The sequence below is a fragment of the Trachurus japonicus genome, chromosome 2, assembly GCF_045865225.1.
Source record: "Trachurus japonicus isolate A0001 chromosome 2, Traja_1.0".
NCBI classification, from domain to species: domain Eukaryota; kingdom Metazoa; phylum Chordata; class Actinopteri; order Carangiformes; family Carangidae; genus Trachurus; species Trachurus japonicus.
In genome coordinates, this window is record NC_140908.1 from 13,107,450 (window position 1) to 13,122,033 (window position 14,584).

A 14,584-nucleotide genomic window follows, 5' to 3' on the forward strand; every position below is an offset into this window, starting at 1 on the left:
TGTGATGTTTGATCCTTGGGGTATTTTTTTCGAAGCATGTCACAGACATGTCTCTAAGACACCTGGGAACTATTTACATTTGTGGAAAAGGGACAATAGATGTCTCCTTTAAATCAAGGTGCAGCTTGAACAGACTTTTTACCAGGCTTGCAGAGCTTTCAGCTTTGGATTTTTGAGAGTTCAACAACGCTGAATAATAATAATAATTTATATAGCATCTGATCTGAATCAGCAGTTTGTGCCTGTTACCTAAAAACCCTTCAGTATAATGATAATCACCCTCCACTTTACACACTGAGCTGCACAGGGTTTCCTTTTACACGTGAATGCACAGAAACCCCACACAAACATGCATCCACTTACATAATCACATCAGCTCTCTGTGTCTAAATATAAAGACATATGTTGAATTGAATTATTGTGTATTATGCAGATGAGTGCGCATGACATCATATATTAATGGACTGAAACCTGCGATTTGACAGCAAACGATTCTGTTGTGTAATAAACACCTGCAGAGAATAACAAGCAGCTGGACCTCATGTTAATGTGTGTGTGTGTGTTTGTGTTTGTGTGTGTGCTGCAGCTCACTGCTCTCATCTGTGGCTTCATTATCAAACTGAGGAACTGTCTCCGTGACAACGGATTCCTCCGACAGCTCTACACCATCGGCCTGCTGGCTCAGTTCGAGTCCCTGCTCAGCACATACGGTACACACACACACACACACACAACAAAACACACACACAAAGCACAGGTTCTTTCAGTTGAATACAGTCACTTATCACCTGCAGCTTTTTAAAAACATGACAGGTGACATGTCTTACATTTATTTATTTTTTATATAGCACATTTAAAAATACAACCCAAGTTGACCAAAGTGCTGTACAATATAAACACACAAGTAAAACATATAATAACAATAAAACTAATTATGATACAGGTAATGTAAGGTAAAAACATGCAATAAAACGTAACTAAAATGCCATTTTGATAACACGCCGGTCATGTGTTTCAGGAGAGGAGCTGGCCATGTTGGAGGACATGAGCGTCGGCATCATGGACCTGCGTAATGTCACCTTTAAGGTAAACAACGAAACATTTCTCCTTTTGCACTGAGGCAGCTCTGTTTTCCATTAGATACAATTTGTATTTTACTCCACCTCAAAGTTCATGTCCAAACTCTGACACCATCCACTCATTTAGTTTTTCACTAGAGTCACTTCTTCTTGATTGAAGTGTGGAAATACGCACATGAATACAGGTGCATCTCAATGAATTATAATATCATGGAAAAGTCCATTCCCAGTAGTTGAAGTCAAAAAGCCCCAAACCAAGTATTGAGTGCATATAGATGGACTTTTCAGAAGGCCAACATTTCCATATTAAAAATGCTTTTTTACATTTTTTCCCCCTCAATTTTATTTATTAAACTTTCGCAGGTGGAATGATATGGGTTCTTAAGTTATGTTTGTAGTGGCCTGTGATTTTTAGGAATAACACAAATGAATAATGAAATTAAAGTAATAAATAAATAATGATGATAATAATAATAATAACGACAATAATTATAATAAATTAAAAAGAGAAAAAAACAAGATACCAAAAACAAACAATACAAAACAACAATACAAATTGGATGAACACAAGTCCCGACTGGGAGCAAAAAAATAAAAGAAAAAATGCTTTTTTATTTGGTCTTTTGTAATATTTTAGGTCTTCATTAAATGTAAGCCATAATCCTTATAATTAAAAGAAATTAAATAAATAAAGTAATGAAATGATTCATTCGGTGTGTAATGGATCTATGTAATGTATTCGTTTCACTTTTTGAGTTACATTACTGACATAAATCAACATTTCCATGATATTCTAATCCATTGAGATGCCGCTGTACTCTCCCTCCTCCCTTCAAGGTGACCCAGGCCACCGGCAGCTCGGCGCCCGACATGCTGCCGATCATCACCGGGAACCGCGACGGCTTCAACGTGCGCATCCCGTTGCCGGGGACGATGTTCGACGCGTTGCCCAAGGAGATCCAGAGCGGCATGCTGCTGAGGGTGCAGCCCGTGCACTTCAACGTCGGCATCAACGAGCAGCAGACGCTGGCTGAGAAGTGAGTGAGGAGGAGGTGGATGGAGGGAGAGGTGGTAGAGGTGTGCATTTAAAGGGATAGTTCAACATTTTGGCAAATTGGCCCATTGCCATAATCCCTATCGTCATAGCAGTAGGTTTGTTACCTTTAATTGTCGGTGCAAGCTGTTTTTAGAACGGCGGAGCAGAGCCGTGAGCTGCTCAGAGCTACGCTACGGAGGCTAATGGGATTTCTTGGTTTCCCTCATCAAACTCATCAAATACACAATCCAACAACTCCACAACGCTCTGGTGGACAAGTTGTGACCTGCACATTCACCACGCTATGAGATAATAACAGACATTACCAGACAGAGTTGTTGTAGAGGCAAATTCATGCAAAACCGCTGATGTGCGTTGCCTTCAGGGACAGTTTTTCAGCAAGCAGTCTCTGTATTTCCCTCTAAAACAACTCTGTGTGGTAACGTTGTGTTATTATCTCATAGCGTGGTGAATGTGCAGCTCACAACTTGTCCACCAGAGCGTTGTGGAGGTGTTGGGTTGTGTATTTGATGAGTTTGATGAGGGAAATCCCAAAAGAAATCCCATTAGCCTCCATATAGCGTAGCTCTGAGCAGCTCATGGCTCTGCTCCGCCGTTCTAAAAATAGCTTGCACCGACAATTAAAGGTAACGAACCTACTGCTATGTGACTATAGGGATTATGGCAATGGGCCAGTTTGCCAAAATGTTGAACTATCCCTTTAAATAAGAAAAACTTTTGTGTTTTTTGTCGTTCAGGTTTGGAGATACTTCCCTGCAGGAGAACATAAACCTGGAGAGTCTGTCCAGGCTGAATTCGTACTACGAACAGTTCAAAGAAGTCCTGCCTGAGGACTGTAAGTACTGAAACGTCCAACAGAGATGGGAACTGGCTTTTTCTCCCAGTTAGTGCAGCGTCACTATGTCTCAGCTGATATTTTAAGTCTTTTAAAGGCTGGGAACGAACTGAGCACACTAACTGAAGCACTGTATGTGAGGATAAGATATTTTTTATCTTTAAATAAACAGATGTGTGCAGCAGAACTCCCATTAATCATCTCACGACCCCTCAGATTTATTATGTGACCTCTCGGAGGCGCCTGATCCCAGTGTTGGGAACCTCTGGACAAGAATTATATCACAGTCGATAAAGAAAATAAAAATACAGCTACAACAGCAAATAGAGTTCACTTCAGTTGAGGATTTCTTCTAGCGTTTTTCTATATGAATAAACAACCCTCTGATTCCTGTATTCCTCTGTTATTTCCCCTCAGGCCTCCCAAGGTCTCGTTCCCAGACTTGCCTTCCTGAGCTGCTGAGGTTTCTGGGACAGAACGTCCACGCCAGGAAAAACAAGAACGTGGACATCCTGTGGCAGGCGGCTGAGGTGACGTTTCTGACATCTACAAGAATCTAAGAATCGTCTTAAATCAGCTGAAAAACATCTGCTAATGATGTCATAGGTTATCTTTATTCAAAACAAACCGTAACTTATTGGAAGAGGTTTTGGAAAAACTTAGACAGTCCAGCCCACACTGGATTTTAATTCCATCAGTACAAATCAAATAAATCATGTTATCCAACTGTAAAAATAACCAGAGCATTATTTATTTGAAACAGCTCATACCTGTTCATCCCTAACCCAAACATGTCCTCCCTCCTGGACCTCAGATCTGCCGCCGGCTCAACGGGGTCCGCTTCACCAGCTGCAAAAGCGCCAAAGATCGCACGGCCATGTCCGTGACCCTGGAGCAGTGCCTGATCCTGCAGCACGAGCACGGCATGGCGCCGCAGGTCTTCACGCAGGCCCTGGACTGCATGCGCAGGTAGGACGTCCTCATGGTGAAAGAATGAGAAACAAACCACTGCAAATCACACCTGGGCAAAAAAACAAAGATTTTTTTGGTTCAAATGCAGATGGGATGGATATCAAAACTTGGAAAGGGACTGTATATATTAAATATATATTGAAATGAATTGCCCATGTGTGATTTCAACAGTCGTGCCGTCGCCTGCTTCCTCTGTTAAACAAACTGAAGTGGAGTTTCTGGTACGTCTCAAAGAGGATGCTTGGATACACTGATGTTCAGTTGGTTAGTTTCACTCCACCAGACTCTTGTCAAAAAAGTTCACATTTAGTTAAAGGGGACATATTATGGAAATATTACTTTTTGAAGGTGTTTTTCTTGCCTTCCGGCCCCCAAAATGTGAGAATCGACATAAAATCTGTAATTTCCAGGCTCCCTAGGTTGAAATCCACGTGGTTTTACGAGCTGTTCCCTCGGTTGTCTGACAATGATGTCATTAGTTTTCGAATTTGCATAACACCACCCCTACCTGGGACCGGTAGAAGGGGCGGGGCAAGCAGTGGTTCATTTGCATTTAAAGGGACAGGCACTGAAACCAGCCGTTCTGAACAGGGCTGTTTTGAGAGGATGAAAAGAGCTGTGATGTTTGATTCTTGGGGTATTTGGACCAAAGCAGGTCACATACATGTCTTTAAGACACCTGGGAACTGTTTTAATTTTTGGAAACAGGGCATAATATGTCTCCTTTAATAATCATCTTTGTTTGGAGACCGGAGAGAAGTTACCCAACTGATATCAAGTGAGAGGATCTTCTGGGTGTCTGTTGGTCTGTCTGAGTCGGTTTTTGTCTTTGTACCATCTGCACAACATCTGTCCTGTCTTCTCTGCCTGGACGTCCACAGCCAGACCAAGCTGTTCTCAGGCTGGCAGAGTATTTTTTCTCGGCCCACCATCATCATAAACCTTATCTGTTCTTTCATTTGTCTTTTTTCTTATCTTTCATTCATGTCAAGGTGATAAAGAAAGATTGACATTTAGAAAGTTTTCAAATTAATTTAAAGGCGCTTTAATTTGTAAATATAGAAAGGAAATTACTAATTTCTTTATTTTTTTACTTCATTTTTATTGAGTCATTTATTTAATGATATATGAAGAAAGAGAAAAAAAATGAGCACATTGCCTTTAAGTCCATATATTGGTGTATTTTAGATGGTGGATATTGGAAGGAATTTTATTCTGAAAAAAAAAACAGCACACAATTAGTTACATAAGTCTGTATTACTGACAGAAACAAGGTAACACATGTCAGATAAGATGGGAAACAGTGGCACATGATCTCAGATTCCCAGACGAAGCATTATTGTATTGTTATTGATACTAAGATCGATACTGATATTGATCCACGGTGTTAGAGCCTCCTGGTGATGGGATTTCTTTTCCACTGCAGGACATTCACAGCCGTTAATGCTTCTCTGCAGCAACGAGTTTATTATATCCAAGTGTTTGTAACTTTGTGTGTGACTTGTCCATGTGACCTCATGTTGTAAAATATCTCTGCTGTCCAGTCCCTTGTAAACTTGTATCCACGCCTGTGTCGCTCAATAAAAGCCGCGCCCACGCAGATACTGTACTGGCATGACCCGATGTCTCTTCACCTCTGCCTCCTCCTTTTTCTTCCTTCTTCACATCTCTCCTCCCTCCTTCCCTCCTTCCTTCCCTCCTCCCCTCTCCGCTCCCCATCAGTCGACGAGCACGAGAGGAGCTCTTTGGTTGTTTCTAAGGCGTTTTTTTTTTTTTGCGTTTGGAATGGTTTTTACGCTGTGATGATGCATGCTGGGAAAAAAAAAAAAAAAGCTCGGAGACGCTTTGCTCCTCCCCCTTTCCGAAGTTCTTCCCCTTCATTTCCCTTCAGCGCTTCTCATCCACACGAGGCTGACAATCAATAAAGGAAATGGACAAAACACCCTTTAAAAAAACGTCTTCAGGTTAAGTAGCTTCTCACTCTCAGATCAATTAAGGGGTGTTTTCCCAGAATGCACTTGGTTTTCATTGAAAAAGTGGAACCAAGGAGTTTTTTTTCCCACCATCTTCCCTCTTTCTCCTCCTCCTCCTCCTCCTCCTCCTCCACCCCATGTCTTAGAGAATATAAACATGGAGAGCCATTGCTGTATTTTCTTATCTTCTTTCCTTTTCTGATACAAACATCTTTCTTAATTTTCTCTTTTTTCTCTCTTCCTCTTTTTCCTCCTCCTTCCCGTTTCCTGTGACGTTGGTTTTCTGTTTCCTTTTTTTCCTTTTTTTACGGGATTGTTTCATATTTATTCCGATTGGTTTGTGATTTCATTTCATCTCATCGTTACGTTTGGAAATGTTCTTGTTTTCCCGTCAACTCATCGTGGCCGTGGCTTCTTCACTCGTTTCTTTTTACCACCACCTCACCTCTGTGCATGCCATCTGTTTGTTTTGGCTTTGATGCGACACCACACACTCTACCCCTCCCTTCCTCCTTTCCTCCCTTCCTTCCTCTTCCTCTTCCCATCAACTTTCCCTTTCATCCTCCTTGTGCTTTTTCTTTATATGTTTCCCACTTTTTTTCCTCCTCTCTGCTTTTCCTGCCACCTCCTTTCCTTTCCTCCAACCTTTTTTGCTGCTCCACACCTCCCACTTCCTCCTCTTCCTCCTCCTCCTCCTTCTTCTTCCTCCCATCCCCCATGACTCGGCAGCATTGGGACGAGGGAGGGGGTGATCCAGAAGAACCTGAGCGGCTTGCTGCCGGTGCGTGACTTCCGGCTGGACCCTAGCCTCCTGTACTCGCTGCCCCTGCTGGCCCTCAGCCCCAACCTCCTGGTGGTCTGGATCTTCCTCAGCGTGGCCTATTTCCTGGCCAAACTCCGCTGCACCTGAGCGCAAAAAACGTAACGTTAAACGCACGTACTGTACGTCCGACGTTCGTGGAGAAAAGAAAAGAAAAGAAAAGGGATGGGGGAATTAAAAAAAACTCCACGCTGACTCCCTGTGGGCGTTTCTGAAACTGTGCCACTGTCCTGTGACTGTGAGTGCGTGTACACACCGTCCCTCCCTGACCAAGTAAAGGGCTTGACGCAACTGACGCCCCAACTGACGATCGAGGACCACGCTCTCTTTGGTTTTTTGTTTTGTTTCTGAACTCTTTCTGTTTTGTTTTTTTTCTCTTTCCAGCTCGGAGAGAAACAGTTATTATGTCTCTGTTTTAGATGTGATGGTTACCGTCCATAGATCTGACATGAGAGACTACATCCACACTAAGCTGCCTGAGTGAAATCCAAACCTCATAATATCATTGATATATAAATTAGATGATGCATCATCTTAAACCTACAGTGTTTGAAGTTGTAGTGACATTAAAATGCTGCTCACCTGTTATTAATATAGCATATAGATAAATAGCCTATAATGATAACAATAATCAACCTGACAATTAGAACTTGGTACCTAAAAGGCATTTTGTACTGTCATGTGTTGATTTCAGGACTTAGACTTTTAATATTCTTACTCCATTATTTCTACCTTAAAGGGATAGTAGCATTTTTTTTAAAGTGGGGTTGTATGATCTACAAATAGCCCCTAAATACTTTAATTGCAGTAGAAGACTCTCTGCACTCCTCCCGTTAGCAACGCCAGCCCATAATAGCCCTGCCCAGACATACAGTGTTGTGAACAGACCCAAAGAAACGGCCTATTTTCGCGGCCTAAAAGAGGTTTTACCTGAAAAAAAAATACACAGTTCCATTGTTCACTGTAATATATTTTTTTCCAGCCCTTCAAAGTGCAGGAAAAACACAGTTTTTATTTGGACCTAACCAACTGCTGATCGGCGGGCGCTAACCTTGGGCGGAGGGATACGTGAGTTGGTTAGGTCCAAATAAAAACTGCGTTTTTCCTGCACTTTGAAGGGCTGGAAAAAATGATATTATAACGAACAATGGAACTGTGTTTTTTTTTTCCACGTAAAACCTCTCTTAGGCCGCAAAAATAGGCCGTTTCTTTGGGTCCATTCACAACAATGTATGTTGTAAATCTCTGGGCAGGGCTATTATGGGCTGGCGTTGCTAACGGGAGGAGTGCAGAGAGTCTTCTACTGCAATTAAAGTACTTAGGGGCTATTTGTAGATCATACAACCCCACTTTTTAAAAAAAATGCTACTATCCCTTTAAGTAATGTACTGCCACACAACTCCCAGCTCTTGTGACTGAGCAGCGAATCCAGTTTTTATTGTAGAAAACCCAGAGATTGTGTGGAACAGAGAAGAAAGCTGTGTTGGAATCCAGCTGGCTTAGTGTGAATATAGTCCGAGTCATTTCATGTGAATAATCTCCACATATATAGAATTGTTTCTTATGTAACAGCTGTATTACACATCTGCCACAAACAGACCAAAATGTTAAGGTTAAGGTTCAGGAGATAAAGAGGAAACTGTATATGTAACTTCCACTGACGTTAGTGGAGCCCCACAGCGCCCCCCTGTGGTCAGACTTGGTGTCTTCTGCCTTATCACAGCAAACTCACTGATGACCAGATAGAAACACGTTGTAACGGTTTATATATTTGAAAAATGAGCCCCCGAGATGTGAATATGAATAAGACAATGGAGAAATATCTCATTTATAGTTTCAGCTTTTTGCACAAACAGCTGGCTTGTTTCATTTGTGCAATATGTAACGTTTCATCATTGTCTTCCATGTGTTTTTGCACTCGCGAGCTACAATGGAGGAAAAAGCAGTTTTTATTTGGTGCCAAATCAAGCAGCTATACTCTGGCTTACATATATATATACTATATATTTATATTTTCAGGTTTGCTCCTTTTATTTCTTAAAGTCTTCCTGCTTTTCTAGACAGAAGGGGGTTCTTTGCTTCCTCTTCTTCTTCAGCCTGTGCACTTTCCAGCAGATCTGGGTCAGTTTTACTTCTCACTTACATCCATCTTGATGGGAATTATCCAAACCGAGTATTACTATTACTAAAATAATTTTGTAATGAACTGAACTCATAGAGAAACATCAGCTAGACTATGTATGATTATAACAAACCTTCAATTGGCTGCACACACACAGTGTTTTAAATATCCTGCATAGCATACCTAACGTGAACAGGCAGGAAAAGCCGTGGATAAGGCCCCGTGACCACACGCATGACTCATTCTCTTAAGATAAGCAGCGGTGTGATCGAAGGCAAGTATGTGCGTTTTCCCGTGTAGTAGGTTGTAGCAGAAACCAGGGCCGTATAGGGGAGAAAGGTGGTGATAATTCTAGGGGCCCAGCGCCCAGTGGGGCCCACAAAAAAACCCCAGTAGTCTAATCTTTGTATGACTGAATTATTCTGCATAAGACCCTGACTAATACTCATAGTAATGCTGCATTAGCATCAAAACAAAGTAGGCTAAATAAGAAATGATAATGCATACGTATAGTCTAAGAAAAAACATGTGGAAAAGTCAGGGGATAGGGGCCCACTTTAGTATTCTTTAAGGGGGCCCAGAATTCCTAGCAACGGCCCTGGCAAAAACAGATTAGATGATGATTCTGTGCATTTTTACATCTCCATTGCTCCTCTTATGTAAGAAGACACTGAATTTACTTATCAATGAATTCATTTTGAAGGTAATTTTGTACATTATTTACATCTTTAGGTAAATAGATGCTTCAGTCTGGCTCAGGTTTTATTTATGGGTTCAGCTCATTTGCAAAGGTGTCGCCGTGTTCGACCACAATGGAGTCATTTAAATAGTCCCATTGTTTCCCATCAGATAATGTGAGTAAGTAATTCAACCCTTCATCTGCTCTTTAGCTTTGTTGCCAATGCGGTGAAGATTAGCTCTGTCTCGCCAATGGACAAAGGATGCAGTTTCCAATTGGCCGATGTTGGAATGTACGACCGTAGTAGGATATTCAGGAAAGATGTGTGTGATTATGCAGTTCATAGTTAATATTAGCTTTACAGGCCAGGATGATGCAACTAGTTCACTTTAATGGTTAAGCTATAAGATGAATGACTGAGGAGGTTTGTGCCAAATGCTTTAGTCCGGTTTTTATCTGCTAAATTCAGGTTTGCAGGATCGGTGTTCGCAAAGAGATCCAGTCACAATACAATATGTGATGTATTTGTCTGAATCCACGTCACTTCCGAGTTGAGCTTATGCAAGTGAGAAAGCAGTAGCCTATATAAGCGTGTTAATTAAGTGGAGTAGAAATGCATCTGGCTGTGCTGTGCTTTCTATTCACAGGAGCAGTTTGATGGTTTTGCTGTCAAACTCTTCCTGCAGGTTATTAAACCACTACATCTTATTGTTTTCAATATTGTGCGTGCATTGACACTCTTGTTTAGAGCTAGCCTACCTCTGTGAGACGTTGCAATACATGTTGCGTTTAGAATATAATGAATATATATATCACATATAGTGACTGAACAACAGGGATATGAGACGGAGGGATGAGGTAGTTTTTATGAAAATGTGTTCAAGAATATGTCCCCCAATATTTCCAAAACACTTACAATCGATTCCCCAGTATTTATAAGTGTAATTACACTAAAGTGCTTCCTGAAAATATTTCTAGAAAACATTTTATCATTGACCTTAAAGAGAAACATCTCAATTTTGCCAATTTTATTTATATTTATTTATTTTTATTCTGAGGAGTCCAGATATATCAGAGAATATATTTGTACCGCTGTACATAACAGATTGTATCTAAGTGCTTGTATTGCATAAATGCTAATGTTTGCTATATAATATATATATTGTCTTAAGTTATTCCAAAGCAGAGTATAAATATATATATATATATAACTCTATCCAATGTGCTTACTATGCTTGTCACTTTATATCACAATTCGATATGTCTGTGTGATTCCTGTAATATGCACATTTGTTTTTTGTTCATCTCCACTATGAATTGTTCATTTATTGTACTAAACTGTCAACATACTAACAGTTTGCATGTGCACCCCGTGTTAAAACTACATATCATTACTTAGAAATTGATTATGTCAATAGGATGATGAATTTAATCTGCAAATTCGATGGATTTCAGGATCAAATATCACATTTTTGTTTAAAGGGATAGTAGCATTTTTTTTAAAGTTGGGTTGTATGATCTACAAATAGCCCCTAAGTACTTTAATTGCAGTAGAAGACTCTCTGCACTCCTCCCGTTAGCAACGCCAGCCCATAATAGCCCTGCCCAGAGATTTACAACATACAGTGTTGTGAATGGACCCAAAGAAACGGCCTATTTTCGTGGCCTAAAAGTGGTTTTACCTGAAAAACTGTGTTTTTCCTGCACTTTGAAGGGCTGGAAAAATTTATATTATAGTGAACAATGGAACTGTGTATTTTTTTTTTTTTTTAAAAACCTCTAATAGGCCGTTTCTTTGGGTCTGTTCACAACACTGTATGTTGTAAATCTCTGGGCAGGGCTATTATGGGCTGGCGTTGCTAACGGGAGGAGTGTAGAGAGTCTTCTACTGCAATTAAAGTACTTAGGGGCTATTTGTAGATCATACAACCCCACTTTAAAAAAAAATGCTACTATCCCTTTAAAATCTTTTTTATTTTTTATCTACAAAGTTAAATTGTCTCTTTCTGTGTTTTTCTTTTTTTCCATCAGCAGTTTTAATGTCAGAAGCTGTAGTCTCGCTGCTACATGTTGCACTAAATGTACCACAAACCTGAGAACGCCTCCGGTGTGTGTGTGTGAGTGTGTGTGTGTATGTATGTGTGTGTGTGTGTGTGTGTGTGTGTGTGTGGTGTGTGTGTGTGTGTGTGTGTGTGTATGTGTGTGTGTGTGTGTGTGTGTGTGTGTGTTAGCGTCCTGAGAGCCGCTGTCACTCCTGGAATAAAAACCTTCTGCCTCCACATGCAGATCATAAACACCGCTCAGACGATAACCTTGTTGTGTTTGCATCTTTTCCTCCCTGCTCTCTCTCTTTCTCCATCTTCGTCTGTGTGTATTTCCCACTCAACCAGTTCTTTTCAAACCCTGTATGGGCGTTGCGGGGTCGTCAGGGTGACATGGGCCAAGGTGTGAATGGAGGTTGAGGTTACCTGGATGAGTGCATTCAAAGATCTGTGTCCTCTTCAGGGCCGGCTCTACGCAGGGGCAAGAGGGGGCAGCGTCCCCTCAAATAAATGTCTTGCCCCCTCAAATCCAAATTTTAGAAGTTGAGAAAGCACATTTTAATATACTCAAAAAATGTGTATATTATAAGTTGACAAAATTATCAGCAGTAGCACAAAAATCTGCCGAAAAAGGGACACTGTTCTTTTCTAAAATGTTCTGTTCTTCTTTTTTTTTTTTAGTATTCTTAAGACTACCTTTCAGTTTTGTAAATCTTGACCATAGTAGACCCACCCCCCTCTTCTCAGAGTACACCAGAATGCTTCACTCACATTTTAAAATCACAAAAATGTTAATATAATGTGGCTCTATGCATTACGACAGTAAAAACTTTGGGCTCTAAGACCCTGGTTGGCCCCCCGGCCCCGAGTTGGACAGGTCTGAAGGTAGAGGCCTGACAAAGTGCAATCCACTTCTCCAGGTTGGGGTTGGACACATGGCCAACCACCCAATTCAATGAAGTTACTATCAGCACGGAGAAAAAAAGGTGCTGGAGCATGATGTGTTCACATGATGCCCCCTTCACATTTCTGACTGCCCCCTCATATATGCCGCCTAGAACCGGCCTTGGTCCTCTCCTCTCTTTTGTTTTGATTTGTATCATCAGCTCAGACATGTTGAATATGTAATTGTCTTTTTTTTTTTAATGTCATTCACACCAACCATCATCTTTATCTTTTTTTATTTCTCCCATTCTGTCTGTCCACACCCCCCTCCCCTCCTCCTCTGTCTCCTCCCTCCTCCTCTGTCTCCTCCCCAGCGAGGGCTGCAGGCGGGAAAACACGGTGAAGAACGTCGGCTGCCGTAAGTACGCCTTTAACTCGCTGCAGCTCAAAGCCTTCCCCAAACACTACCGGCCACCCGACGGCACCTTCGGGAAGGTGGAGACCTGATTGGACGGTGGACTTTCTTTTTTTTTTGGACTTCTGGTCAGGACTGGGTACAATCAAACTGTCGAGTTTGTTTTAGATTTGGATTAAGCCGGTGCATATTCTCATTTGCCCAGGTCATAGTATTTCAAAGGAGGTTAAATCGAAAGCAACTGGACTTAGTAACTAAGTCCAGTTGCTTTCGATTTAACCTCCTTTGAAATAGATTTGGATTGTTTTGGGACATGGAGTCACACTAAACCTACAGGTTTCTACCATCTTAGTATAACAGCTGGTTTTAGGTTGCTCATGTCATATCAATGAATATATGAATGTGTCCCTGTTAGAAAAAGAGTCGAGATCTTGGGTTTTTATTTTTTTATTACAAATATGAACATGACCAGCACTGCCTCTCTCCTGATCCAGCAATGTTGTAATCAATATGAGCTTATAATATAATTTTAATATTTATGTTCCGCAGTGGAAATCAAGAGGAATTCAATGTCAGTGAGATTAATTACTAAAACCCAGAGGACAAATTAGATTTAAGTCCATGCTTTGTGTTTATCTACGCAGCTCGGACGCTGCCTATGTGAAATATTTAGGCTTTGATATTAATACCATTGGAAAAAGCAGGAAAAGATCACATTGCATTCAAAAGGGTAAGGTTCACACACACAGAAAAGACCAAAAACAAAACCCCCACAGCTCTCTGCTGAGGCCGTAAACAGTTTAATAGTAGTTTCACCTGTAGACTTACACAAACAACTCTCAAACAAGAGAAAATAGTTACACATCTAGTACTACTACTGGTAGTGAGCAGAAAGGGAAATCAATAAAACAACACAGAGTATCTTCAGTTTTGCAGGTTCCACATTTCTCTTCCTATGCATTTTATTTTCATTCTTATTTTTAATTTTAAAGAAGCACATGACATGAATTTAAGAAGGCTAGAGTGAGGGCAAAAACATTTTGTGCATTATCGTTATTTCATTCATTTGTTTTATTTAAACTGCCACGTTAAACTGCAAGTCTCCCTCTGCACCACAAGGGGGCGCCACCGCTCTTCACTCCCCTGCTCTGTGGCGCCACGAGCCGGTTTCAACAGTGCAGCTCATACTTTGTAGTAAAGTGCATCTTACTGTATGATGAAGCACACTGTCAGTCACTGCTGCAGAGACACATTCATACCTGTTTGTGTGTTTTTTTCTTAGCAAAGGCCTAGACGCTCTCTATCGATGCGTTCACTGACACTTGAGAACATCTGTGAAGGTTTTATCGCTGTATATTACATCTTGTTCATGTCTGATATGGTAATAAATATGAAACTGATTTTTTTTTGGGGTGTCCGTTTAATATTAAACAATGAACAATGAATAGACACTGGCCAAACTAAGCGACGCTAACAGCTTCGCAGTTGTGCAGGGGTGTTTCTAGACAATCTGGATGCTCCAGGCAAGAGGCACCTTGGAGGCCCCCCACACCCCCCAGGCTCAAACAATAACTTTTAATTAATCCAAAAATCTAAATCCATTGATGATTCAATTTTGCAGCAACAACTGCAATATTTCTTTTTTTATTATTATTTATTTATTCCACTTTGGTTCCGAGAATTCATCTTACAAATCAACAATACA

General features: G+C 40.9%; 1 protein-coding gene across 15 annotated transcripts in view; it reads left to right on the top strand.

The window, feature by feature from the left end:
* Nucleotides 1-13,090, top strand: part of LOC146990945 (inositol polyphosphate-4-phosphatase type I A-like) — a 50,295-nt gene extending 37,205 nt beyond the window's left edge. For 14 of the 15 annotated variants that reach the window (XM_085801992.1, XM_085802009.1, XM_085802078.1 and 11 more), the window contains 7 exons: nucleotides 587-710; nucleotides 1,019-1,086; nucleotides 1,917-2,116; nucleotides 2,874-2,971; nucleotides 3,389-3,501; nucleotides 3,786-3,940; nucleotides 12,839-13,090. In XM_085801992.1, coding sequence (XP_085658118.1) covers nucleotides 587-710; nucleotides 1,019-1,086; nucleotides 1,917-2,116; nucleotides 2,874-2,971; nucleotides 3,389-3,501; nucleotides 3,786-3,940; nucleotides 12,839-12,971 — 891 coding nt within the window. In that variant the 3' untranslated portion in view covers nucleotides 12,972-13,090. Of the gene's footprint in view, nucleotides 1-586; nucleotides 711-1,018; nucleotides 1,087-1,916; nucleotides 2,117-2,873; nucleotides 2,972-3,388; nucleotides 3,502-3,785; nucleotides 3,941-6,645; nucleotides 6,842-12,838 lie in introns of those variants that run through there. The other variant, XM_085801984.1, reaches the window with a different exon arrangement.
* The last annotated feature ends 1,494 nt before the right edge of the window (nucleotides 13,091-14,584 follow it).